This window comes from Phodopus roborovskii, unplaced genomic scaffold, assembly GCF_943737965.1.
Source record: "Phodopus roborovskii unplaced genomic scaffold, PHOROB, whole genome shotgun sequence".
Lineage (NCBI taxonomy): Eukaryota > Metazoa > Chordata > Mammalia > Rodentia > Cricetidae > Phodopus > Phodopus roborovskii.
The window spans coordinates 17,098,769-17,124,561 of NW_026125397.1; the positions used below are offsets into that span (position 1 = coordinate 17,098,769).

At 41.0% G+C, this 25,793-nt stretch overlaps 1 protein-coding gene across 1 annotated transcript in view; it reads left to right on the top strand.

Moving 5' to 3' along the window:
- Man1a1 (mannosidase alpha class 1A member 1) overlaps nucleotides 1-25,215 on the top strand; it is a 163,693-nt gene extending 138,478 nt beyond the window's left edge. Inside the window, exons 8-13 of the mRNA XM_051175509.1 lie at nucleotides 686-779; nucleotides 8,056-8,171; nucleotides 11,757-11,976; nucleotides 12,645-12,817; nucleotides 22,001-22,116; nucleotides 22,440-25,215. Of these exons, the coding sequence (XP_051031466.1) occupies nucleotides 686-779; nucleotides 8,056-8,171; nucleotides 11,757-11,976; nucleotides 12,645-12,817; nucleotides 22,001-22,116; nucleotides 22,440-22,566 (846 nt within the window). The 3' untranslated portion in view covers nucleotides 22,567-25,215. The remainder of the gene's footprint in view (nucleotides 1-685; nucleotides 780-8,055; nucleotides 8,172-11,756; nucleotides 11,977-12,644; nucleotides 12,818-22,000; nucleotides 22,117-22,439) is intronic.
- The last annotated feature ends 578 nt before the right edge of the window (nucleotides 25,216-25,793 follow it).

A 25,793-nucleotide genomic window follows, 5' to 3' on the forward strand; every position in this document is an offset into this window, starting at 1 on the left:
ACATCAGCCTTCCCAGGCCACCTGACCACCAGAGTAGTGCTCCTTCCCATCAGCCCATGTCCTGTGAGCGCTGACTGAGTGAGGTCACACTTCTACAGCCAAAATCTCCCTAGAGGAGTGGCTCACAGCAGATCCTAATTCCTCATACTGTGGCCACTGGTCTACAATTAGAATTTGGATCGGGAAGATTTCCTTCCTAGGTCTCTTGGCTTCTAAGTGCCTCCGCCCAAGGGGCAGGAGGAAAGGATAGGAGGACCCTCAAAGTCCCACTCCCCACACCCCTGCACTGAGGGGTGGGGCTCAATGCAGGGATATGCATAATTTCTTCTCTCTCTTTTCCATAGCGTTTGTCTTCTCTTGACTTACTACTTATTTTCCATATCATCCTAGTGAAATGCACAACTCCAAATGAGTAGTTAATTGTTTTATACATTGATAGAGCATTAATATATAGATTATGGTCTCAATACGGGATCTAGGTTTCTAGATATGAAAGACTATATATGCATTTATCATTTTTGTCATAACAAAAAGATGATCACACCTACCTCTTCTAATTCTGAAACATTTTTCTCAACTTTTTTTTACCTTGACCAAAAAAAAAAAAAAAAAAAAGCAATAAGCAAGACAGAATGAATGTCATGTGAACTTTTTCTTACGTTTTCACATTCCTTTTCTTTTACAGGTGATGAATATTCGAACAGTGCTGAACAAACTGGAAAAGCCAGAAGGCCTTTATCCTAACTATCTGAACCCCAGCAGTGGACAGTGGGGTCAACGTAAGTCCAAAGCTGAGCAATCCTTCTCTCTTCTTGGTGCCCAGCACCGAGCCAGGGGCACAGGACAAGCGCAGTTCTTGTAAAGGAATATCGACAAGGGGAAGTAAGTTAACCAGCCTTAGAAGGCGCGCTGCCAGGAAACCAGACAGCTTGTTTTCTCAGATAGCCGTAAGTCTGATGGCATGATGTAAGTCGAAAAAGGAAGAGCTGCCCCCTGTTGTGCGGACTTCCTCTTATAGCAAGCCGGCCCTGTGATTAGAAGGAATGCAGGGTCCTCTGTGCCTGATGACAATGATGATTCTGCCCTGAGTGGTACCTGAACCACTCCACTTCTAACAGTGTCTAACTTGAGTTGGGAAATTAGGAGCACAGAGAAAGAGATCTTTCTCTTTGTAATTTTAAGCCGCCGGGTAAAGATTTCTTGTGAGTGACTTACCTTTAGCACAGAAATAAGTATCAACTGAGACCTTCTGATGCCAGAAGCCCTCACTTCAGGTAATTTCCAGCAGAGGCAGAAAGGCTTGGAATTTGAAAAAAAGAAATGTTCTCAAGCTAATTTGCAAAGCATGTGAAAGGTTAAGTAGCAATTGAAAGCAAGTAAGATAGCTAGCTATGTTGAAGGAATTAACACTGCCTTAAATTTTTACTCTAATTTTGGCTTTTTCTTTATATTAAATAACATTCTTAGATAATTAGACCTCACTATTCTTTTAGAAGTACTTCTTTTAAAGAACAAGTTAATAAGGTGAGGTGGGGGGGTGCTAAACCCCATGTCTCCTGTTGGTAATAGCTAGGAAGAGCCTGGATCTAGTCACTTTAGACCATAATGAAACTGCCCATTCAGTGACTTCTACAGGTCACTGGAAGTTCTGGATACTGTATTTTCCTAGGTTCATAAAGTCAAAAGTCTGAATACTGGAACATTTTGCCTTTTTCATGTGTGTGTTTGCACTTACCCTGAGTGAGAAGTGATGGGTAAGACTGGTAGGCTCAGTAGGATAATCAAGACAGATACCAAAAAGTACTAAAGCCCATTAGCATTTCTACAACTGAAATATTCCATTTTCACTTATACGTGTCTTGATGAAGCAGAAGAATAACTCTTGATCCCAGTAGATAACACCACATATGTGTATGGCAATGTAATCACATGGGCGGCTTCTTGTTGTAACAGAATAACCTGGCAAAAGCAGCTTAATGAAGGGCGGGCATATTTGGGTTCATAGTTCACCCAGTATAGTCTATCACGGTCGCAAGAACTTGTGACAGCATTTGAAGCAGAGGGATGCTCTGTTTTCTTTATTCTTTTCATTCAGTATGGTACCCTAGCAACAGGGTCCTCCTGCTTCAACTAACCTGATCTAAAAACTCGCTCACAGACTTACTGAGAGGTTGGTTTCCTAAGTGGTTCCAGATCTTGTTGAGTTCACCATCAGTAGTAACCATCACAGTAATGTTCTGTGGGGCAAAAGCACACAGAAGCATTTCCGAGACACACAGTTGGGTGGGGGAAACCTTGTATTCCCCAAACTGTATTATTACTGATGTTTTTCCTTGCTCTGGGATGGTTGTGACTACTCTTTCATGAGTCACCATCTTTACTCGAAAGTACAACTAAGGACAGCTGCTTATTCAGGACTGGGTAGTTGGTTCTTAAAGATGAAAAGAAATGGTACCAGTGGTGGCAAATTTTGAGTTTCTAAATAAAAATTAGAATTTTAGAAAACTTATATATATCACAATGAGCTTGACTCCATTAGTTTGCTGATAATATTGGCAGTGACTTTAACAAAGGTGGTTTTTGTTCTTATTCTGTAATAAAATATGTCAACAATGGCATAGCTACATAAAATCAATATTTTACAAACAACCATTTCATGCTATTATGAGATCATGCATAACAGAACGATCACTGAAAGAACAGGATAGTCAATAGATTTCAATGCAGCACAGTATAAAAGTTTATTGAGGGGCTGGAGAGATGACTTCCTGGTTAAGAGAACTTACTGTTGTTGCAATGAACCCAGGCTCAGTTCCCAACACCCACCTGATGGCTCAAACTACCTATAATTCCAGTTCCAAGGGATCTAACACTCTCTTCTGGCTAATGAGGACACTGGACATGCACAAGATATGTACCCATGTGCAAGCATTCACACAAACATGTAAACTCATTTATTTTTTAAAGTTCATTGGCATAATTGGTAACCACACATTGTAGCTAGGTTTTAAAAATTTTTAAACTTTAAAACACATGTTGTTTTATTATTATATCAAAAATATATTAGAATAACTGCATGTGTATGGAGGACTATACTCATAAGCATGCATCCACCTTGGTTTTTGAGATAAGGTTTCTCACTGGCCTAGGACTCCATGGGCTATGCTAGCTGGCCAGGAATGTGCTTGCCACTACCTCTCTGAGGCCGGTGACACCATGCCCAACTTTTTAAATGTGGGCTCAGAGAGATCAGACACAGGTCCCCATGCTTGTATGATGAACTCATGAGCACTTTACAGGTTGAGTTCCATCTCCAGCCCCTAAAGAGCTGATTAAGATAGACTTCCTTTTCCCAGCTGTACAACTGTGTGAGACCGATTCGTCTCAGTGTACTTTAGTGAAAGCAATGTATGCTAATGGATCACAGTTGGATCAGACCATGAGTATCCAGCCAGGAAAGTAAACATTCAGGAGATTGGGGGGAAAAATGTAAAACAGTGTCAGTCTTCCCACTAATCTATTTTATTTTATTTTTAAAATAATATTTGGGGGGGGAATGTCCTTTGTTGTTAGTAACTATTACTTTTAGTGAATCAACAAAAATGTTCCTGAATTCTGTTTCACTTTTCCAACAAGATTAATGCTGAACACCTTCTTTGGCATACTCATTGATAACTAAGAGTGGGAGGGGCCTAAGACTACATGCAATGTCTGAGGCCCACGTGAATATTGGGACACAATATATACCCTTTTCTAAAAGGGTGACCAGTGTTAGAGTTCTCATCTCATATTTCAAAATTCTCATATTTCAAAAGAGACTTTTATGAAAAGTCTCTTTGCTTTCCAGCTTTTTTCCCCCTTTAGTTAGGAATTTAGAAGTCAAAGAGACAGTTACACCAGAATGTTGTGGCTTCAACATCTTGGTCACCCATATATATATGGCTCTGTTTCCTGGTACAAAGCACCTCTTGTATTTGGATTGCTTATCAGCCGATTTTCTAATGGAAAAACAAACAGGATTGATGAGTCTCGTGTTTGCTCTCTCCCATCCTCCATCCTGTGTTTGTTCTAGCCATAAGGAAGAATTCTATTTTTATTTCTCAACCACTGCCTACTTGGCCATATCTAAGTCTTGGGGTTTTGTTTGTTTGGGGGTTAGTTTGCTTTTGTTGCTGTTGTTGGTTGGTTTTTTGTTTTGTTTGTACTATTTTCTCTTTTATCTCTTATCTAACTCTTCCACTAAGCTCTAGATCACATGCCATTTCTTCCAGAAGCCTCTTTCCAGGCTCTGGTGGGAATTTTTTAGCATCTATTACACCTCTACTTCTTCCTCTCCAGCACACCACTGTGGGTTATTTCTACCCACAGTCCCCTTTCTGATGCTCATGCGTACCCAACTTCCTAGGGATGCAAAGTTTTAAAGGTTAGTAAGCATGCCATAGGCTTGTTTGCTAATCCGAAACACAATATTTGTACCTACTCAGGGTCATTTCCTTGAATGCTTTGTGTAGCTGTGTGTGTTGTCTGACCTTTCATTCTTTCAGTAGTAATTCTGAAAAAATTGTCCCCACTTCTTACCTGTGTGTCCCAGCCAATGCACAGGTGAGAAACAGGCTTTGTGACCACTGCTACAGATGGAAGGCACCGTGCCTGAGTGCATGCATATCTGTGTGTCACTAGCAATACTAAAACAATGCTTTAGATAGATAAATTCAGATTCCTACGAAACCTATTAAAATTAAGGAAAATTAATAATTTTGATCCTCTTGTATCTTGATTCTATTACTGTTTTTGTTGTCTTTTTTTTTTTTTTTTTTTTTTTTTTTTTTAGATATTAGGAATCTTTTTATGGGGCCTATTCCTAGCAAAAACCAAAATTTACCCCTTGAGTAACTACTCATTACTGTTAGAACTCAGAGGCATGAAGGTATCACATTCTTGTTCTAGAGTTGGTGATCCTGTCCTTCTGAAAAAAATCTGGCCTCCTTCTCTCCCATATCCACAAAGAATCTAGAGAGTACTCTTGACTAAACAAACTGTCATCCAGACCTAAGAAAGTTCAATGAATGAGATACTAAGTTATCAAAAACATGTTGTACCTTTTTTTTTGATAGTTTTTTTAATTAACTAACACCAAAACATACTGAAATAAATATATTATTATATTACCCTTTTTTCTCAAAAAAAAAAATCTTCCACCAATTATTTTATTATTTAAAATAATACCCAAAGCTTATTCTCCCATTCTCCCATTGTTATGGAATTAAAACCCAAAAGGGAAACACCAACCTGCTCCTGGCTGTTAGTTCTCCAGTGCCCTGACTCTGAAGGGTATGTCTGGATCATGGCCATCATTCCCTATAACTTCATTTGGCCCTTGTTATTTTGACAGTAACTGGACAGGGATTTGCTTTGCCATGCATCACTTGTGTTTGTCTCCTACAGCCACGCTTACAACAGCAGGGTTTATTATTGATGAGGTCCTACTTAGTCTATTTAGTTTGTAAATGTCAGAGGTTTCTGTGGTAATTTATTTAGGAAACCATAAAGGTCAGGTGCTGCTATTTTAAGAAATCAGACTTACAACTTTAAAAACATATTTTCCCTAAAATTAAATTCCTATGATGCTGGACTATCCGTAATAAGGAGACTGCATATTTAAACACTTAAAACCAAACCCTACAAGTTGGAATAGGTGTGGTCCTTATTGATACTGATGTACAAGACACTGGAACACTCAGTATTAAGGGCTTCCCAGAGCCAAGAGTGCTCTCATAGATCTAGACTTGGTGAGGAGGCAAATTACTTTGACCACATTCTGGAAGGAAAAGTGTGGCAAAGGTGTGCTGTCCAAAAGCTCGTGAAGGAGGGGGACATTGTGAGGCTTTCAGGGACAGTCTCTTCAAGGAAGTATTAGGTGATCCTGGATATGAAGGATGTCCATGTCATTCCGAGAAAACAAGGCCCACAGAATCCCTGAGGAGACACATGGAAGCTGGTAACTTTGAGGATGCAAAGGTCTATATGATAAGTGGGCAGAGGACAAGTGGCCAATGGTGTGGGTAAGATGGGGGTCATAAAGTCCTCCCTGATCCCCAGGAAGCCATGGTTGAAGGGCTTTGAGTCAGTGGTGACCAGACTAGCCTGTGAGGAGGCTGGGTGGCGGAAGTGTGCAGAGAGACTGGAGTGAAGGGCATGCTGACTTCCTGTCCAGCACAGTGGGTTAGACTGCATGGAACCGCTGAGCACTTTGATAGTTGAGGAACTGACCTTGCTATTCAATTTTGCTAAAATTAAGTAGAAATAACACGCCCTATAAGAGTAAAAGCAGGAAATGAGATAATTGGCCACTGCAGAGACAAGCAGGAACTGTCCTTGGGTCCTTCCTGTTGCTGGGATGAAACACTCTGACCCAAAGTAATTCACCAGGGGAAGGCTTGGTTTGGCTCACTCTTCTGGGTCACAATCCATCATTGAGAGAAGTCCGGGCAGGAACTTGAAACAGCAACCATGGAGGGACAGAGCCTGCTGGCTCGCTCCCAAGCTTGACCTTAACGCTCTTATACAGCCTGCACCACCGGCCCAGGGTGGTAGAATCCATGCGAAATGCTCCTCCACCAACTGATAATGAAAGCAGGCTTTTATAGATATAGATATAGGAAGCCCTTTCTCAGGTGGCTGTAAACTGTGTCGAGCTGTCAGATAAAGCTAACTAAGACAGGAATAGTGGTGGCTTGAGCCAGGATCTCAGCGGTGAGAGGCGAGGGGATTGGGGACATTCAAAAAAAATGCATGGGAGACATAGAGTACAGAGTTCAGAACCCACTGCCTGTGGGAAGGCAGAGTCAGAGAAAATAATTTTTCAAATGATTTTTTAATGGCTCTTGCTCTATTTTGTTGGGGTTTGTGTTGCTAGGAAACTGAACCCAGATCCTTAGCGTATGCTAGAGAAGTGGCCTGCTGAACTACATCCCAACTCACTGACCCCCTCAATTCCAGTGTGTGTGAATGGGAGGATGAAAACCTGAGCAGGAGGTGAAGTTGAAGGCAAAAAAACATTGCTGGCTTATTCAATTTTCAGCACCATGCAGATTTAAAATGGACTAGTTGACTAGGCAGCAGAACAGTCCTTTATACTTAGAGATGTGCTAATGCACTCCTGAACAACCAAGTCCAGAAATACCCTTTTAATTTTAGATTTAGCCTTGCGTTGTGAAACTGCGAAAGGCCATTTTGTTAATGTTCAAGTTCAGTTCCGGGCGTGATGTTTCAAACCGATGGTGTTTGTGGATTTGGAGGCAGGTGTGCCTTAAAAATGAAGATCCATTTAAGACTTGATGTTTTGTGATGAAAAGCAAACATCCAGACGTGGAGCGTGTGGGTGGGATGGCTCACACTGTGCTCTCCTGGCCTAGATGATCCGTTTTCTCGGGGTGAAGATGAGGACACGTAGACACACTAGGTGGTCTTTACAGTAAAGCAGGTATCGTCAATGGCAGTGGAGGGTGTCCTGAGGGACCAAAGAATCAAAAGAAGCACAGCCTGCTGCTTCTGTCTTAGGACACGCCCGCCCCCCATCAGCTTCTCTCCCCTCAGACTGAGAACATGAGAATTGTCATATAGTCTTAAAAATGACAGGAAGCTAAGGAGCTTCTCACATGTTTATTTCTTTAATGCCTAAGGCGCTGGTTGGAGTTTTATATTACTCCAAACCAAATTGTAAGTGATTTAAAGATAGAATCTGGAACATTTTCATCTGTTTGCTTGTGTGTTTTAACTAGAGAAGCAGGGTGTTTTGAATTTGAAGTAACGCCATGTAATTTCTCGTTACGTTTGCAGAGGTAACCCCAGTAACTACTGGGCGTACATCACATGAGTTCCCCAGCCCATCCACCCATTTCAGCAGAGCTTACTGGAGCAGGGATTTGTCTGAATTCACATGTTCCACTGAGCTGCAGCTGACGGGCTTTGAATTCCAGCTGCTAATATGATTTTGCTGCATTATCTGAATTAAAAGCTGAGTCACTCCGAAATCCATTTCCCTCTCTTTTACAGATCATGTGTCAGTTGGAGGACTTGGAGACAGCTTTTATGAATATTTGCTCAAGGCATGGTTAATGTCTGACAAGACCGACATAGAAGCCAAGAAGATGTATTTTGATGCTGTTCAGGTAACCCAATATTTAAATTGTCTTTGCTAGTCAGCTCTGACATACAACTTGCATATTAATCAGACCTTAATGAAAAAAGAAAAATAGAATACTATGTGAGTGGTTTATAAAGTATTTCCAGTTATGGAGAGCTCAATATAGTGTGATTATAACAATAGTAACCATACTTACAGTTTTAATTCTAACAGCACTGGAAGTTATGGTTCACATCTCACCTAAGTCATGTATCTGGCCAGGCATACTGGTAACCCCATGGACTTCCAGAAGCTGGGGGTGGAAGGCAGGAGGATTGCTTTGAGTTTAAAGTCAGACTGGGTGGTATAGTGAATTCCAAGCCAACCTGAGCTGCAGCCACCTGTTCTGAAGAAAGGTGATCATAGACCAGTGACCATTCTGGCCAAAAGCAGATCACATGGAAGATGATGCTTGCTGAAGGTGCCCCCTGAAGATAATGCTAACATTGTAGCAGTGTCTGTTATATCCACACAGTGACATTGCTGAAGGGTGCATTGCTTGGAATATACCTCTTTAAGCAATGGGACTATGTTCTTTTCTCATAGCTACATTTTACATCATGGGGAAGGAATACTGGGTTTATATTCGGAAAACTGACTAAATTAAAATTGCTGCAGATCCCGCACTTCTGCTATTTGAACTCTGATCTCCAAAGATTATTTTCCTTGGGGATAGGGTCTTGAAATCGACTCTCCTCTATCCCAAGATGGCTTGGAACCTATAAAGCCAAGGACGACCTTGAAATCCTGATCCTCCTACTTCTACCTCCTATGTACCTGGGATTTCAGGCACAGACTATCACACCTGGCCTTAGAAACCCATGACACCTTTTAAGTCTTTATCCTAACGGTATTGTCCTCTCCAATAGGTCTGGAGGATTTGTTTGTTTAAATATAGTGTAGCTCTCTTTGACCTTGCTAGCTGAATTGATTATTCCGTTGTTTCCCTCCCCAGATCAGTTGAGGGCTTCAGAGAATGAAATAGAACCCTTCATTCGCGCACACACACAGGATGTAATTCCTTAGGCTCAAGTTTAATATCAGATGCAAACTAGGCTGTGGTCCCTATGGTCCTGTCCCCATTTGGTGGCACTAGAAATCTCATTCTTATCAGGGTTGCTTTTCCTCCTCCCAATGAGGTTTTGGGTATTAAAAATTCTTTCAGAAGGTGGGTATTGGTGGCACATGCCTTCACTCCCAGGACTCAGGAGGCAGAGGCAGGCGAATATAAGATCAAGGCCAGCCTGGTCTACAGAGCTAGTTCCTGTCTCAAAGTCCTGTCTCAAAAAAAAAAAATATATATATATATATATGTATATATACATACATATATATATATGAATTCTTTTCAATACAATCTGGTTTATATTGTGCCATCTAATTACCATCCTAGAAAACATTTTAACTTTTAATTTTAAAAAGGCCCTCTAAGATCTTGAGATTTCAAGAAAAGCTATTTTGAAATAATGTTTGACAAACCCCCCCACACACCAGTTTCCAGAACTGTACCCACCTAACTGTTAGTGTACTCTGTTTAGACAAACAGTTGAGAGGAAAATCCATTAAGAACAAATGAGGCAAAGCGTTTCCCATGACTCAACTGTAAAAACATTTTCAATCCATTGTATATGTTCAAGCTGCAGGGCAAAGTTAGGAAAAACAAAGTTCTGACTTTGAAAGCAGCACTGTCTTCCACAGCAAAGTCTCTCTTACCAAAGTTGTACTCTATCCATGGTCAACATTCTATGGTGGATTGGGAGAGGCACACCAGCCCCTACTCCCTGTTGGGGCGCTCTTGACAGTTACAGCTAGGGATGAAGAGTGAATTTTCTTCAGGTTGTGGGCACTGGTAAGCTGCCCATATTCCAGGGGATGACTTCACACCCACTTACCAACAGGTAGCACTAATTAGACTCTCTGAGGTTTGGGGTTTTTGTTTGTTTTCTTTAAGAAGAGGTGAAATAGGAAAGAGAGTGTGTGTGTCTGGAAGGAGGTAGGGAAGGGCTTGGGGTGTAAAATAGGATCAAAATACATTGCACATACGTATGAGACCTCAGAGTATAAATAAAACAATTTTTTTAAGAATATTATGAGTCAGGAGCAGAGATACACGCCTAAGGCTCAGTTGACTTGAAGAGTTCAAGGCCAGCCTAAAGAACACGACAAAAACAAAATCCTGCCTGCATCAAGAATAGGAGACTATACATGCTACTGTTCTGAATCGCTGGGGATACGGTCAATCAGATTCAGCTGTAGTGGGTTCAGACAGGATGTCTGGCAGTGTGCTCTAGCTATACAATACTTTGGTCTCTCAGCTGGCTGCCATGGCCCTCCTGTGACGCCACACTAAAAATCTGTAGTGGGACAAGATACATGGGCAGGAGAGCATCATTCATGAGTTCAAATGTCTCCTCAAATTAATACAAATCTGGGAGAATTAAATCACAGACTACATCATGTTCTTTTCCCCACTCAGTGTCCCATAGATTTAACACAAATTACTAGAGTCATATTTATATGAAGTATATTTCCATTTCATACAAAACCATTGCTTTGGGCACAGGACTTCTTCAAAGTTTGTTTTAGGAAGAAGCAAGTTGGTCAGAATCATGCCAACATAACATAGTACTTTATTCACTCTGCATAACAGGGTAATAATGTTTCTTTAATCTGTGCTCAAAAGCTATTACTCTTGCCATGTAGAAAGAATAATTTCTTGGATGATGAACAAGTATCTGCTTGAAGGACTTCACTGCAATTTGTGCTGTGAGAAGTGTAAATAGCTAAGATGTTCAGTGGCATTAAATGAGAATGAAATATTAATGTAATAACCAAGCCATCAATAAAATTAGCTTAACCACAGCTAATGAGCACAGCAGTCTTCATCTATATCCTTCTGTCTTGTTTTCGTTTGTTTATTTCTAATAAAGGGAAAGAAGGTCTCATCTGCCCGTGTATCCATTTTCAGTCGTTCTTCTCCATCACACAATGTGCATCCTGCAAAGCCTCCTTTTCTTGGCAGCAGTGACGGCTCAGAGCCCTTCCCTTCCTATGTTCATGATGAGTACACCATTCTCTACCAGAAAAAAGAAATGGAAACTACTAATCCAAACATGCTTCATACTTTTTTTTAAACACAAGGGTTATTGGTTATTTTAGTCTAACCTGGTTTTTGGTAACATCAGTAGTTCATGGGCACAAATAAAATGTTTCATATAAATCACTTTCGTAAATATTGTATTTATCCTAGATTTAAATATCTTCATCTGTTCTAAGATTTTAACTGTGCAGGAATATGTTCCGCAATAGAATAAGCAGAAGAGCTTGAGTTAATTTCTCACATGTGAGCACGTAGAAGCCAGGGGTCATTCCTCAGGTGCCATTCACCTCATATTTCTGTGTGTGAAATGGTCTCTCATTGGCCTGGAGCTCACAGATGAGGAATGCTACACTGGCTAACCATGTCTCATAAAGAAAAAGATGAAAGAAAAGGAAATTGTTGACTATATAATATAGAATTTATTGTAAGTTTGAGAAAAATCACAAACTATCAAAAATGTCCTCTCTCCAGGCCATTGAGACTCACCTGATCCGAAAGTCCAGCGGGGGACTAACATACATCGCAGAGTGGAAAGGGGGCCTCCTGGAACACAAAATGGGCCACCTGACCTGCTTTGCAGGGGGCATGTTTGCCCTTGGGGCGGATGGAGCTCCTGAAGCCCTGGCCCAACACTACCTTGAACTTGGAGCTGAAATCGCCCGCACCTGTCATGAATCTTACAATCGCACCTGTAAGTACTCATTCACAGCCCATTCCCCCAAGCTTCCATCTCATTCACTAGAGTTTTGCCACAGCTATCAAAGAGAAGGAAGGAGAGAGGGAGGGAGGGAGAGAGGGAGGCTACTGTGAAATGTGATGATGCCAATATCTTAAAGGAATTTCAGCCTTCACTTAAAAGTTACTGCTTTTATACAAAAAGACACACTTTAGTGTGTCAAGCAACAAAAAAATATAGGTCACACAAGTTACTGACTTTTGATTTACCTCATTAACACTGAGTCTCTGCTGTGATACAAAAAGAAACTTCCCCAAAGTTCCAGAAGGAGATTATATGCCTGGCTTCCTAACTTATAAAATAAGCACTTCTAAACACAAAGATGAAGTAACTGGCCTTTTGTGGCATCCTAGAAGAACTCACAAGCACCACCTCCAGCTGCCAACAAATGGTTGCGAGCATCTGGTGGGTGTTCACTAAATCAGAGTTAAGTGGAGAAAGAACAAAAGAACTGTCGCCGTTTTCTAAAATAGATTCTTCTAGATGACTCATATTTAGAGGTATATTGAGCATTGTGTATCGTACGGTGTGTATGACAAGGCCCGTCTGCCTTCAGGGTGGTCAAGTACTTGATTATTAGTCAGGAGAGGTAACCCCGTGTTAACTGATTGCATGCGCTTTAGTCATGAAACTGGGACCAGAAGCTTTCCGATTTGATGGTGGTGTGGAAGCCATTGCCACGAGGCAAAATGAGAAGTACTACATCTTACGGCCGGAAGTCATCGAGACTTACATGTACATGTGGCGACTGACTCATGACCCCAAGTACAGAACCTGGGCCTGGGAAGCCGTAGAGGTAAGGTTTTCACTTGTGTTGTTGCTTAGTGTCTGCAAATCTGTCACGGCAACTTTCCTAAGACTTCCATAGCTTTATCAAGTTTGTTCCAGTCATGACTGACTGTTTCCAGCTAAGTCACTGTACTGTGGGCTTTAGCTTTTTGTTTTTCGAGACAGGGCTTCTCTGTGTAGCTTTGTAGACCAGGCTGGCCTCGAACTCTGAGCTCCTCCTGCCTTTGCCTCCGGAGTGCGCCAACACAGCCCGGCTTCTGGGCTTTACCTTTGACTCATGGAACAATGATGTACTGTATTACAGGTAGACTTGAACACTGGAGGTATCTGTCTAGACAGAAAGATCTAGAAAGGCATGTTCCAGGATGAAGTTACCCTAACTGTAGAAGGACAGGTTGCTTTGTTCCACGGGGACAGTGGGCAGCTTCTGGATGCTCAGGGCTTTCTGCTTTAAGTCACCATGCTTTTCCTGCTGGTCCTTGGGTGCCAGTGAAACTTCCACCTGGAGTGAGTCACCTGCTTAAATCTAGGAAGAATTCAGAACGGTTTCCCTTTGCAAGCGGCTGAATTGCTCTGATCTGTCTCAGTGTGGTGCTTTAGCGGTGTTTCTTGGGTCCCTTCCTACCACTCATGGACCATTATCTCCTTCATCTGTTCAGCTAGGTGCCAGAGCAGTTCTCGGCTACATACATCAAACCAAATCTATTATTCTAAAAGGAGTGGGAGGAAATGTAGAGAATAAGGACAAGCAACTGCTTTAGTTACACTCTGTTCTCCCCATTCCTTGTTGAAAGCTGGCTGCCTTAGACGCTGGTCTTGAAAGTACTTCTCTCAGAAGTCTCGGGAAGCCCGTGAAAGCTTAACTAACACCTTAGGAAGCCATGGATGCACCTCCCTTCACTAAGTGTGTCTGTTACCACTAGTCATTGGTCATTTTAAGTAAAATATTCAGTTTTCTAATTATATTCAACCTGTAGTGATTCCACTGATTTAAATTTACATCTGCCCCCTCTGGAAGCAAATTTATTAAAAGTGAATTCCAAATAAGCTTCCCTGATAAAAGGCTAGCTGTGACATGGCCTGCAAAGGCATGGTGAACTTGAATTGCAAATACTGGTTTAAATTGGAAACATCAACAATGACAAATTTCATCAGGTCTAATACCCAGGCTGGAGGACTGGTTTAGTTGCTACAGTGCATCCACTGTAGGACATAGGCCTGGGTTCTGACTCCTGCACCAACACCCTGGGCATGGCAATATACACCTAGAATCCCAGCGCTCCAGAAACAACAGGATACAGAGCTGGAAATACTTAGTTGGAAGTCACCTCTAGCTACATGAGTACCTGTGTCATGTCCAGAAGGATTGGCCATCATTGCACACAGCTGGAGCTCATTCATTGCACTCCACTCTTTACTCACTTCCAGATAGCTCCGTAAACTTTCCTACTTGCACCCTCTGTTGCATGTTCTTTTTAAGGGACCTCAACTCAAATGTAGGAAATTGTCCAAGTCACCTAGTATAACTGTCTCCTGGACCACAGCATTCTGGGCTCAGTGGTTAAGTACTTGCCTGACAAGCATGAACCCCAGAGTTTAAATCTTCAGGACCTAAAATCCACATAAAGCCAGACATGGTAGCTATGTCTCTTATGCTAGTGTTCCTATAGCAAGATGAAGGACAGAAATCAGAATTCATAGAAGCACAAAATGGAAAATGAGAATCAGTACCCAACATTATCATCTGACTTGTGTTACACATACTCAAACACACGCATGTGCATGGGCACACGTGCACACACACATCACCTTCTTAGTTTCTTTTCCTATTGACGTGATAAAATACTTTCCAAAGGCTACTTAAGGGAGAAAGGGTTTATTCTCTTATTCTGGCTCACAGTTTAGTGATGGGAGATGTCATTCTGTAAATATGTTTCTCATACTGGTTAATGAATAAAGCACTGTTGGCCAATAGGAAAGGATGATAGGAGGGACTGGGAGACAAGGAGGAAAGAGGAAGTAGGAAGGAGGAGTCAGCATGGAGAGCCCGGGGAATCGGGCCTGCATCTGGTCTCCCCAGTCTCTCCATGGCGGTGGAACAAGACCAGCAGTGGGAGGAAAAACCTTACTCCTTACAGTTTAGAATTACAGTTCATGGTGAGGAGGTCAAGGCAGCTAGAGTTCAACTCAAAGGTCATGCTGCTGAGAGACGCTGTTGCTCACTGACCTTTGTCTACTTCTGTAGTCCAGAATCCCGTCCAGGCAATGGAGGCACCCACAGTGGGTGGATCTTCCTACCAAGTACGACATAATAAAGATAATCCCCATAGGCATGTCCATCTCCAGTGTATTGAGGTGGCATCACTGTCACACACACACACACACACACACACACACACACACACACACAGAGAGAGAGAGAGAGAGAGAGAGAGAGAGAGAGAGAGAGAGGTGACAGCACATACACAGAGAGAAATTTCTTTGAAAGACAACAGCCATTTCATTTTTGCTATGTAGGTATTCATCAATTCAATTCAAAGACTCTGTATTAAAGGAGAAAGAATTATTAACTATAGAGTTATTCATTCCATATTTGAATGGATGGAAGTTGTTAGAAAGTTACTCTTTCTTGAACCCCGGATCCATAATGTTTGGTGGATTGGCATGCTCTCAGAAGGCAGCAAGTCCTGCCAGCTCAGACTGACATGGTTTCCAGCTGTGGTCTTTCACAGATTGGCAGGGAGATTCCCCCTGCCAAGGGGCCAGTTGTTCTCTTAGTTGAATGATCAAACCTGTGGCCCACACTGAAATTATGGTGCAGCAATGTTACCTGAGCTCAGTCCAGGCTTCCTCACTCCATACTGCTTTCCATTTGTATAGTATTTTAAGTCATCATCTTGTCTCACAAAAACAAAAACCTCTTCTCCCAGCATTCTTTCACTGATAACACTCAGTAAACCTGATTCCCATCGATGTCTTCATCAAATAGGATAATTATTTAAAGTAAGTTAGGTGTGTGTGTATGCCCTGGATAAGTAGCAGTCCAGCAATCACTCTTATTCCGGCACTTGTGAACACACCTGTAACTACAGAAGTAAACTGTAGATAAAACTTAATTTGCCATCTCTCAGTAATGACAAGAACTGTATTGCATTTGTCCCAACTGAATATGTGACAGCTGGTAGGAGATTTATCTGAACAATAGTTGTGCGTGTTTATTCAAACTGATTAGGTAATACCTCATCTGATCCACAGAAGATGAGAGCTTGTGGGACTTGCACTTTCTTCAATTTTCTTTGGCGTCTTGGGCCCCACCCTTTCTGCACCAACATTCTGTATCTGAGAACAGTGTTCCTCTCCCAAGCCTGCCTCTACTTCCCCAGACTTGATCCCTCTTTCCAAACTGCCTTTGATATGTTTGTGTTGCCTGTATCATTGTTTTTGTCCTTGAGACCTGAGCAATCTCAAGCACACAGCCTTAGAGGCATTACAGCTTGGGGTTTGGCTCTTACAGATCTCCATGGATCAACTGTCCAATTCCTGTCTTCACAGCAGTGCTTCCTAAGAGATATTCTGCTGTTACTTGGCCTAACCCCAAGTTATAATCAGTTAGGAGCAAGATTATCTTCCATCCACGGTTCGAGCTACAGTCACCATGGACAGTCCAAACGTCCTGCCCTCTACTATTAGCACGTCACAGCTCATTTGGCACCTAGTAAGATAAGCCCTTACACAAAATGCCCCGAGGCAGAGCACCATCACAACAGACAGACTAGTAAAATGATCTGCCCAAAATGTGCCTGCTTCCGCTGCTGAGAAATGGCTAGAGTCAGAATCCATCATGTAGGCCCAGGAAACTTGTTCCCAGTTTCAGTCCTGATGTCTGAACATTTAGACTCTTGTTTGAAGATGTTGTTACTAGCACACATTAATTATACAAAATTAAGACAGCATTTCCAGCCCGTGCGCATAAGTGCATTGTTCTTGCATTTGGACTTTGGCATGGGGTATTTCATTTTATGAAGGTAAAAAGTATCCTCCACATTATCCTACTTGCAAATTATTTTTAATCTACATGAAGCCACAAAAGCTTGAAAATAGCTCGGCTGCTGAAAGGCCTCTGTACTGTGTGGCAAGCATTTCTTTGCCTTCATTTGTTCTCATAGCAATCCTATGTTGGAGACACTGCCTACATTTCGGGATTTGGGGGGTCCACAATTAGGAAATCTAGACTTGAGGTCAATGTTCCACTCTCTTCAACTTGTGTTCTGACCGTTGTTTTAGATCTGGTTTCTATCGCTGTGAGGAAACACCATGACCAAAAGCAAATTGGGTAGGAAAGGATTTGTTTTGTTTATACTTTCACAGCGCTGTCACTGGAAAAAGCCAGAATAGGAACTCAAAGAACCTGGAGGCAGGAGCTGATACAGAGGCCATGGAGGGGGCTGTTTACTGGCTTGCTCCCCATGGCTTGCCCAGCCTGCTTTCTAACAGAACTCAAGACCACAGACCAGGTGGTGCCACCCACAATGAGTTGGGGGCCCTTGCACATGAGTCACTAAGGAAATGCCCTACACCCTGATCTTATGAGGGTAGTGTCTCAGTCCCCCCTCCATATGCCCATAGCTTATATCAGTTGACTTTGTCTCAAAGGAGGTGATTGCCTTCATAAGGTTGACTTTTGAGGTTGTTCTCAAACCTCCACACACATGTATCCACCCATGCATGGGCACACATATGTACACATATATAAAAGAGAGACAGGACTGTGATTCATAAGAGAAAACAAATGTAAATAGAAATTAAGGGTAAGTTTACCTTGCTTATATTTTCTACCTTTCACTCTTAGGGCATTATGATTTTAATCTCAAGCTTTACTTTTTGTGTATAAAGTTTTATTAGTCTATTGTTGCCTTGCAAAATACACACACACACACACACACAGTTTAATACAGAAAGAATGTTTTTAAGCTCCTGTTTTGAGTATAGTCATCATGGTGGGAGAGGATAGTGGAAGGAACTTGAAATAGCAGACATGATCCAGAGAGGAACAAATGCTTTCTCCTGTTTGTTGAACCTACATCCATGGTACCACACACACTGAGAGTGGGGCTCCCCTCCTCAGTTAAGTCCTCTGAAAATGCCTTCATGGATAAGCTCACAGGAGTCTCTCATGGGTGGCTCTCAATCCAGGCAGTAGACTCTGAACCATCACGAACACAACCTTTGCTAACTCAACTTGTTACTCAGACATACTCTAATCTGTAGCATTCTACCCCTGTCCACTGCAAGGCTTAGGTCATCTCACATTGCAAAATGTTTCGTTTGCCTCCAGAAACCTATCCACTACATTGTGACAATTCTAGCTTTGTTCCAAAGCAGAAGTCCAAAATCTTGAGACTTAAAGCAATCTTTTAATCATCACCCCTCTCCACCATCAAAATTCCATGTTATGTACTCCAATACACAGTGACGTAGAGTACATGCTTCCATTCCAAAGGGGGAGAATGGGAGGATAGCAGGGAAAGACTTCTCAAACAAGACCAAAACCCAAGAGAAAAACAAACAATCCCTAGCGCTGCATGTCTGGCAGCTAGAGTTTTCAGTAGCATAATCTGAGATCCAAAAGCTTAAATTAATTCTGCTTTTCCAGTTTTGTAAACTCCTCACCTTGGGGTTTTTCACATAAGGCCTACTTATCCTCAAAAGATGACCCATAGTCTTGGCAATTCCACCATCCTGGTTATCTCCATTAGGCTTCACAGTTCTAAGCAATGGCTTCTTAGAGCCTCCTGGGAAGGAATCCACATCTGCCAAACACTGCTAGCCCCAGTCACATTTTGGAACCTTGATGTAAGAATTATCCAGGAATTCTTGCATTTTACATGCCTGAAAACCCACCACTAGTTGGACAACACTGTTGGGTTCTGCTGCCAGCTCATGAATCATCTAGCTTCCCTCTGCCTTAGCAGGAGTGACCTCTGTGTACATTGGTGGCTGAACATAGGAAGTACTTTCCAAGGCAGCTATTTTCCAGTAGATGATGCCTTTAGCAGCGTTCTCAATTCAAGCCTTCCACTGCTAAATTAATTCTACAAATTCCAACTTTAGATGATGGGGGTCTTGCCCTCAGGGAGCCATTCCCATATGCCCAAGGCAAAGTGTGAAGTTTCTTGGATGTGTTAATCTCTGTAATATTTTTAAGATCTTTCTGCTGTACTTTCTGCTCTTTTTCACTGTGAATCTGGATACCTGTACTAAGAAATAATCAGAGCCCAGCCTACATGCTATGCTTCCTTTAGATTTCCTGCACAAAACAATTTAATCCACTGTTCTTGAATTCCAGGCTCACTCAAATTATCTGTATGCAACAACTTTGCAGGCAGATTCTTTGCCAGAATAGAACACAAATATCTTCTAGCCTCATGCCTAGTTTAATCTTGTTCCTTTCTATGTCACCATGTGTTGGACCACCCATGTCCACTTTTCCCCCGAATGGCCCATTAAGCTTTGCTTATGGCACTGTAGGGCTTCCTACCCAACCTCTCCAAGCTCTTTATAGCCCTCCCACCAACCAACCAATAGCCTACAAGCCACAGGAGGTTTATCACAGCACTGACCCCATTCCTAATACCAATTTCTCTGTTACTTACTGAACTTGTTTCTATGACAAAAATACTGAAAGCAAGGGGACGTATTTGGCCTCCTAGGTTGAAGGAGTCCATCAAGGAGGGGAAGTCGTGGCAGCAGAAACGTAAGGTCACACTGCATCCAGAGTCAGGAATCAGAGCAATGAATGTGGGTGCTCATCCTTTCTCTTGCTTTCCTCTTTATCCAGTCTGAGAGCCCAACCAATGGATTGGTCCCACCCACACTCATCAAAACTTTCCTCCTCAGTTTCCTTCTCTGGAAACACCTTCAGAGGCATGTCCAGGGATGTGTTTCCTAAGCGAGTCTCATTCTAGTCAAGTTGACAGTGAAGATAAGTCATCTGTGCTCTCTCTGAATCAGGACAAGGTTTCAGATGAGTTTTTTGCAGATTGGAGTTTTTACTTTGTCACATAATGAAAAGGATTAGTAGAATGTATTAATAAAAGATTAACTTAGCTGGAAGGGAATACGCTTGGTAACTAGACAAGCAACCTGTATAATTTAAAATATCTATATAATATGCAAAAACAAAGATGTACTAAAGAATTGAACATAAGATCTGAAATAAGTAAAACTCCTGGGGAAAAATTGAGGAAAAAAAACCTTCTTGCTATTAGCCTGGCGATAGCTTTATTGGATTTCACACTCACAGCAACAAAAAACAAAGCACGCAGGACCACATCAGCATTTCTGCACAGCAGAGGACACAATAAACCAAGCTAAAGTAATGAGACATGGAAATTATTTTGAGCCATTTGCTGTCATATAACTGCATGCTAACTTTTCTTTCTGACCACATATATGATGGCATCCCCAAGACGTTATTGCCTAGTGGTGTTATGGCTAACTTTGTTTTAAGTACACTCAATGACTCTATCTTACAAGGAGTTAATATTCGAAATGGTGAATTCATAGAACTCAGTGATGAGAGGTAACCAACTTGAAAATAGGCAAAGAATCTCAATCAAATCTCAAAAGGAGACAGATAAGTAGCCAAAAGTATATGAGGAAAGTCCTGGTATCACTCATCATAGGGAATGCAAAGCAAAACCACAGTGAGGTCACCTCACTTCTATGAAAATGGCTATTATCAAAAAAAAAAAAAAAAAAGATAACTAAGGGCGTCAAGGATGAGGAGAAAAGGGGACCTTTGTACTGTTGGTGGCAATATAAACAGATACGGCCATTGTGACTGACAGTGTGGAGTTTCCTTTAAAAACTAAAAATCATGCTGTCATAAGGTGAAGCGGTCCCATTTCTGGGCATATATCCAAGGAAATGCAATGAGATCTAAAGGTTTTCTACAATCTCACATTCATTACAGCATGATTCAAAGTGGTCAACATGGAAACAACCAAATGCTCCTCAATAGATGGAGAAATACAGATGTGAGGTGCATATCCAATGGAATTCACACAAAGCATACACACACACACATGCATACATACATATTCTCCTTTGCAACAACGGGGATGCACCTGAATGACATTACCCTAAACAGAACCAACCATATGTGGAGAGATGCTGTAGGATAGCACTTCTGTGCAGAGCTTAGAATAATTAACAAACAGGAGCAGAGGACAGAGTGGCAGTTGCCAGGAACTGGAGGAGGAAGAAAAGGACTTTTACTGGTAAAAAGGGTTTGGAAATTTCCGCTAAAGGATGAAAGCACTCTGGAGGCTTCCGATACAGCATGGTGGCTACCGTGAACAACAGTGTGTGGGTGGCTCTCAGGGATTCTCACCATGAAGCACGCCACTCATGATGCTCGGAATATGTTGATTAGCTTGACTGTGGTAGTTATTTCACAATCCGAACATAAAGCAGCACATTTATACATCTTAAATATATGATGCTTTTATGTGTCACCAATACAAACGGCAGTCAGTTCACTGACTGATAACACAGTGGAAGGCAGGGTTTGGAGCACTGTTTGTCAACCTGTGGCTCACGGCCCCTATAAAACCGTGAACTTTTGACAGGGTCACCGAAGACTATCAGAAAACAGATATTTACATTGAGATTAATGACAGTAGCGAAGTTTCAGTTATGAAGTACCAATGATGGTGATTTAATGATTGGAAGGCAGTCACCATGACATGTATTAAAGGATCGTAGCATTAGGAAGCTTGAGAACCACTGTGTGTTTGCCACTGTTATGAACCAAAATGTAAATATCAGTGCTTTCCAAAGTCTCAGGCAACCCCTGTGAAAGGGTCATTCGACCCCCAAAGAGGTTGCAACCCATAGCTTGAGGGCTGCTGCTCTGGACCAAAAGTGGAAATGCTAGAAATTAGTGCAGATTTTTCCAAAACCAAATGTGGGAGTGTTTCTTTTGAGGCATGATATATAGCCCATGTCATAATGGATATATAGCCCATGTCATAATGTTTTAATTTTCTATCAAGGACATTTACAAGCTCTCATTCACTTTGAAACCTTGTTGTATCTGAGTCTAAATCTAATTTTAAAAAAAAAAGAGTTACTGGTGATAACTTTACTAATTTTCCCCCTCTCTCCTCTCTTCTTGGCAATCCAGGCCCTCGAAAATCACTGCAGAGTGAACGGAGGTTACTCAGGCCTACGGGATGTTTACTTTGCTAGTGAGAGTTATGACGATGTCCAGCAAAGTTTCTTCCTGGCAGAGACACTAAAGTGAGTACAAATATTCTCAAACTGAGCTAAGGCTCCAAGGAGACATTCTCTATAGGTGTCTCCATGATGAGCACGTGCATCATATTCCAAATATGATCAACGTCTGTAACCTCCATCCCAAGTCAGGTGTGCCGCCATCTCAGCCTCTGTGCAGGTGTCTCTGGTCATTATTGAGGGTGATGACCAGCGTCCACAGCTCGGGTGACGCCGCAGTAAGGACTGTGGATGTAAGAACAGACTGCTTGTCTTCAGGATGTACAGAGACACAGATGTGTTTGGGACCTGGTTTCTTGTGCCTCAAAGACTTTTTTCTTTCTCTCCAGGTATTTGTACTTGATATTTTCCGATGACGACCTTCTTCCACTAGAACACTGGATCTTCAATACCGAGGCTCACCCTTTCCCCATACTCCGAGAAGAGAAAAAGGAAATTGAAGTCAAAGAGAAATGAAAGACACTTTCTAATTTACTGTGCTTTGTCCCTCACTGCATACCTTAATAATTCCTTTCCCGGTCGTCCGACACTTGATGAACTTTTGTTAATCGATAAAAGCCTGTGATTATCCTAAGTTCTAAAGTTGTTTTGCAGTCTTTTGTTTATAATCATAAGCCTAAGTGGGCCTCAATTCCTTATTACTTTATTATCCAGCTAGTGGATCCACTGATTTTGTTTGTCAACTTTTTATTTTTTTTTAAGGAATCTATTGTTTCTGGAGTTCATGAAGTTGTGACATCACTGTCATGAAACAGAATAGAATAGTCTAACAGTAACCTCTTAATTATGATTTGATTTGACTGCAAAACTTTTTCCTCCTCTATGAGGAGACGGCGTCTGCTTTAAGCTGTAATGTTTTGCCATGTTGCAAAAAGCCATAATAATAAATTAAGTATTAAAGAAAAAGCTTTTTTTTTTTCCTTTTCAAGTTCATGTCAATCTGGTTTGTCTATCCACCAGAGACAGATCTCATAACTGTGACAGCCTCTTAGCAGGTCTATCGTTATTTGATAGAATATCTTCTAAAGCTCACATTGCAGTTCAGATGAGAACATCCCAGAAGAGTCAGCCACATTGACCTCATGTCATTGCAAGCGCACTGTGTCTTTGTTTTTGATTGTTCATGTTTCTGCACTTTTTAATTTCTTCGCTGCTTCTACTTTATGTGTCCTCTCTGTATCACACACGACTTAATTTCTTCCATCCCCACTGCGAGGCAAGGTGAGCACTTGAGTTCTGCAGAGCGCCCCTGTTAACTCAGTTTGATGTAACTTTGACCGGCCAGATATTGCTTTTAACGGAATCCATCCTGGAATTTCATATGACTAGTCCATGTGTTTGCATTTCACCTTTGGTTTTTCTTCAAGGAAAGCAGACATTGCTCTTGGTTCAGATTTGAAAAGGGCTCTTCCCAGGTGTGGTTAATTATTTCACCTCAGTTTGTGAAAGGCAGCTTTTACCCAGGGAAAGAAACTTTGCTCATTTTTCTATTCGTGTTCAAATAAGGAAAATCTAATTAGCTCTTAAGAACACAGTGTACTTAGTGTGGTTACATTCAGCATTAAGATCTTAACTTAGAAATAATTTATAGGAATGGACCCACCCCTTCATAAATTGATCTGTAGCAGATCAAAATGATTATATGATTCTTCTAAGCCTCATTTTGAAATATAAATTATTTTCCCAAGGACAGTTTGGTGATGATAGCTTACATTACCACATCTGCTCTTTATATGAAAGCTAGGCTGTGATTATGTATGTTCCCAAGGGACAAAGACTCTAACCACCTCGATCTCAACAGACTATGGTCAACAACAACAATAAAACAAGTGGTATAACCCCAAGGATTAGGCTGAAGTATCGATTTCTGTGCATTTATATTCTTTAAACTTTATAATTTTATTAGTGTCATATCATTTGACCTATTTATTTGAGTGAGTTACTTTTGTTAAATCACAGTAGACAGTAGTTTTACCCATTTCAGCTTTGGAAAGATTTTCAATAGATGTCATTTAGGATCACCACCTTGTGTGGCCTGGCTGTTTCCAGTATTGTAATTGTACAATACATCAAAATACATAAATTAGTAAATGGAATAAAACACCCTCAGCACATACTATGGCTGTGTTAACATCTGAGACCCAGAGTAACTTCTTCTAGTAACCTACTTAATCTGTGGAGTTCATGAACTATGACATCATTTTCCTGAACCTAAGTAGAACGGCCTGCCTTTACCCCTTAATTACAATTTGATTTGATTGTAAAACTTTTCTCTCTTCAGAGGAATGAGTAACAAGTCTCTCTTTCCCCAGAGCTCTGATGTAAAATATTGAAATTTGCTGCCAAAAATGAGGCCCTATAGATTTTAACTGTAATTTTCACTGTCCTTGGATTAGCTATTAATTTTCTTTGCTTTTGATCTGAAGACACACACAAAACTGGTGAGTATTTCTGTGGTAGTTGGGATTTTTAAAGCCAGGTCCTGTGTACCAGCTATAATGTGTCCGCTGTAATGTATGTTTTGTGTCCCAGCATAAGCAGGCAAGAAGCTGAACCACAATGTTGCTCTCCAATGGCAAGAATTATTTTTCAGTTTTAAAACTTGCATATTTTTTTAATGTTAGATTCCAGAACACCAAAAAGGTAAACAAGATAAGAGATTAAGAGATTAATATTATAGTAATGTAACTGAATTAAGCTAATATTTTATTTAATTTTAAACCACTGAAGTCTCCAAATAGACATCAACTCATTCATTTTCAGCAAAACTTCAGTTTAATTTACATGTGTGATCCACATCCTTAAAGATGAACAAGAGTTAAAAATAGCACCTACTTTTCTGTTTATGAAACACGTTTTGATATAGTTTGTGCAGTTAATATTATAAACATAAATTGTATGCCAATTTATAGACTTCTCTATCAGGATTTTTTCATCTGTATTATCCATTTTTACATTGATTGTTTTTAATTTGTTCATAAGTGCATTCTGTCATTTCCAACTTTATATAAACCTCTGATGTTATGGGAAACAATAGATTGACACATAATTTTTAAAAACTATATTTGTAAAATTTCTCTATTGTGAATAAAGTCTTTTAATATATCTTCTCCTGCGTCATATTTTTCTGAGGCTTAAAGGTGCATCTATATGTGTATATAGGTGAGTGTACATGGCTGCGAATGGAAATAACAAGACCTACTAACAATTACATACCTTACCAAGGAAACACTGCCCTTTAAAAACTTTATCTTGGGAATGATTTGGTGCACACAGCCAAACTGATGTCACAAAAGGCACAGAAAGTGTGGTGTGTGTTCTTAGTTTGTGACCTGGTCAAAAAAAAAAAAAAAAAAAAAAAAAGAAAGAAAAAGAAAAAAAAAGAAGAAAAATCAGATTAACCTTACTCTATTCACCCTAAAACAAAACAGCATCTAGTTGTGATTATTTCAGGTTAAATTCTTAATGATCTCTAAATTCAGGAGGTAGGGGCAGGATCTCAGAAAGGTTGAGGAGAAAAGAGAAAAGAGAATTTAGCTATTCATGGGAAAACCTAGGGCTAAAACCTTTTTGTTGCTTTTCTCTGATAATGTGGCCACCCACCCCTCTGTGGAACAGTCAAAAGAATGACCCTGGGGGCTAGAGAGATTTCTCAGTGCTTAAGAGCACTGACTGCTATTCCA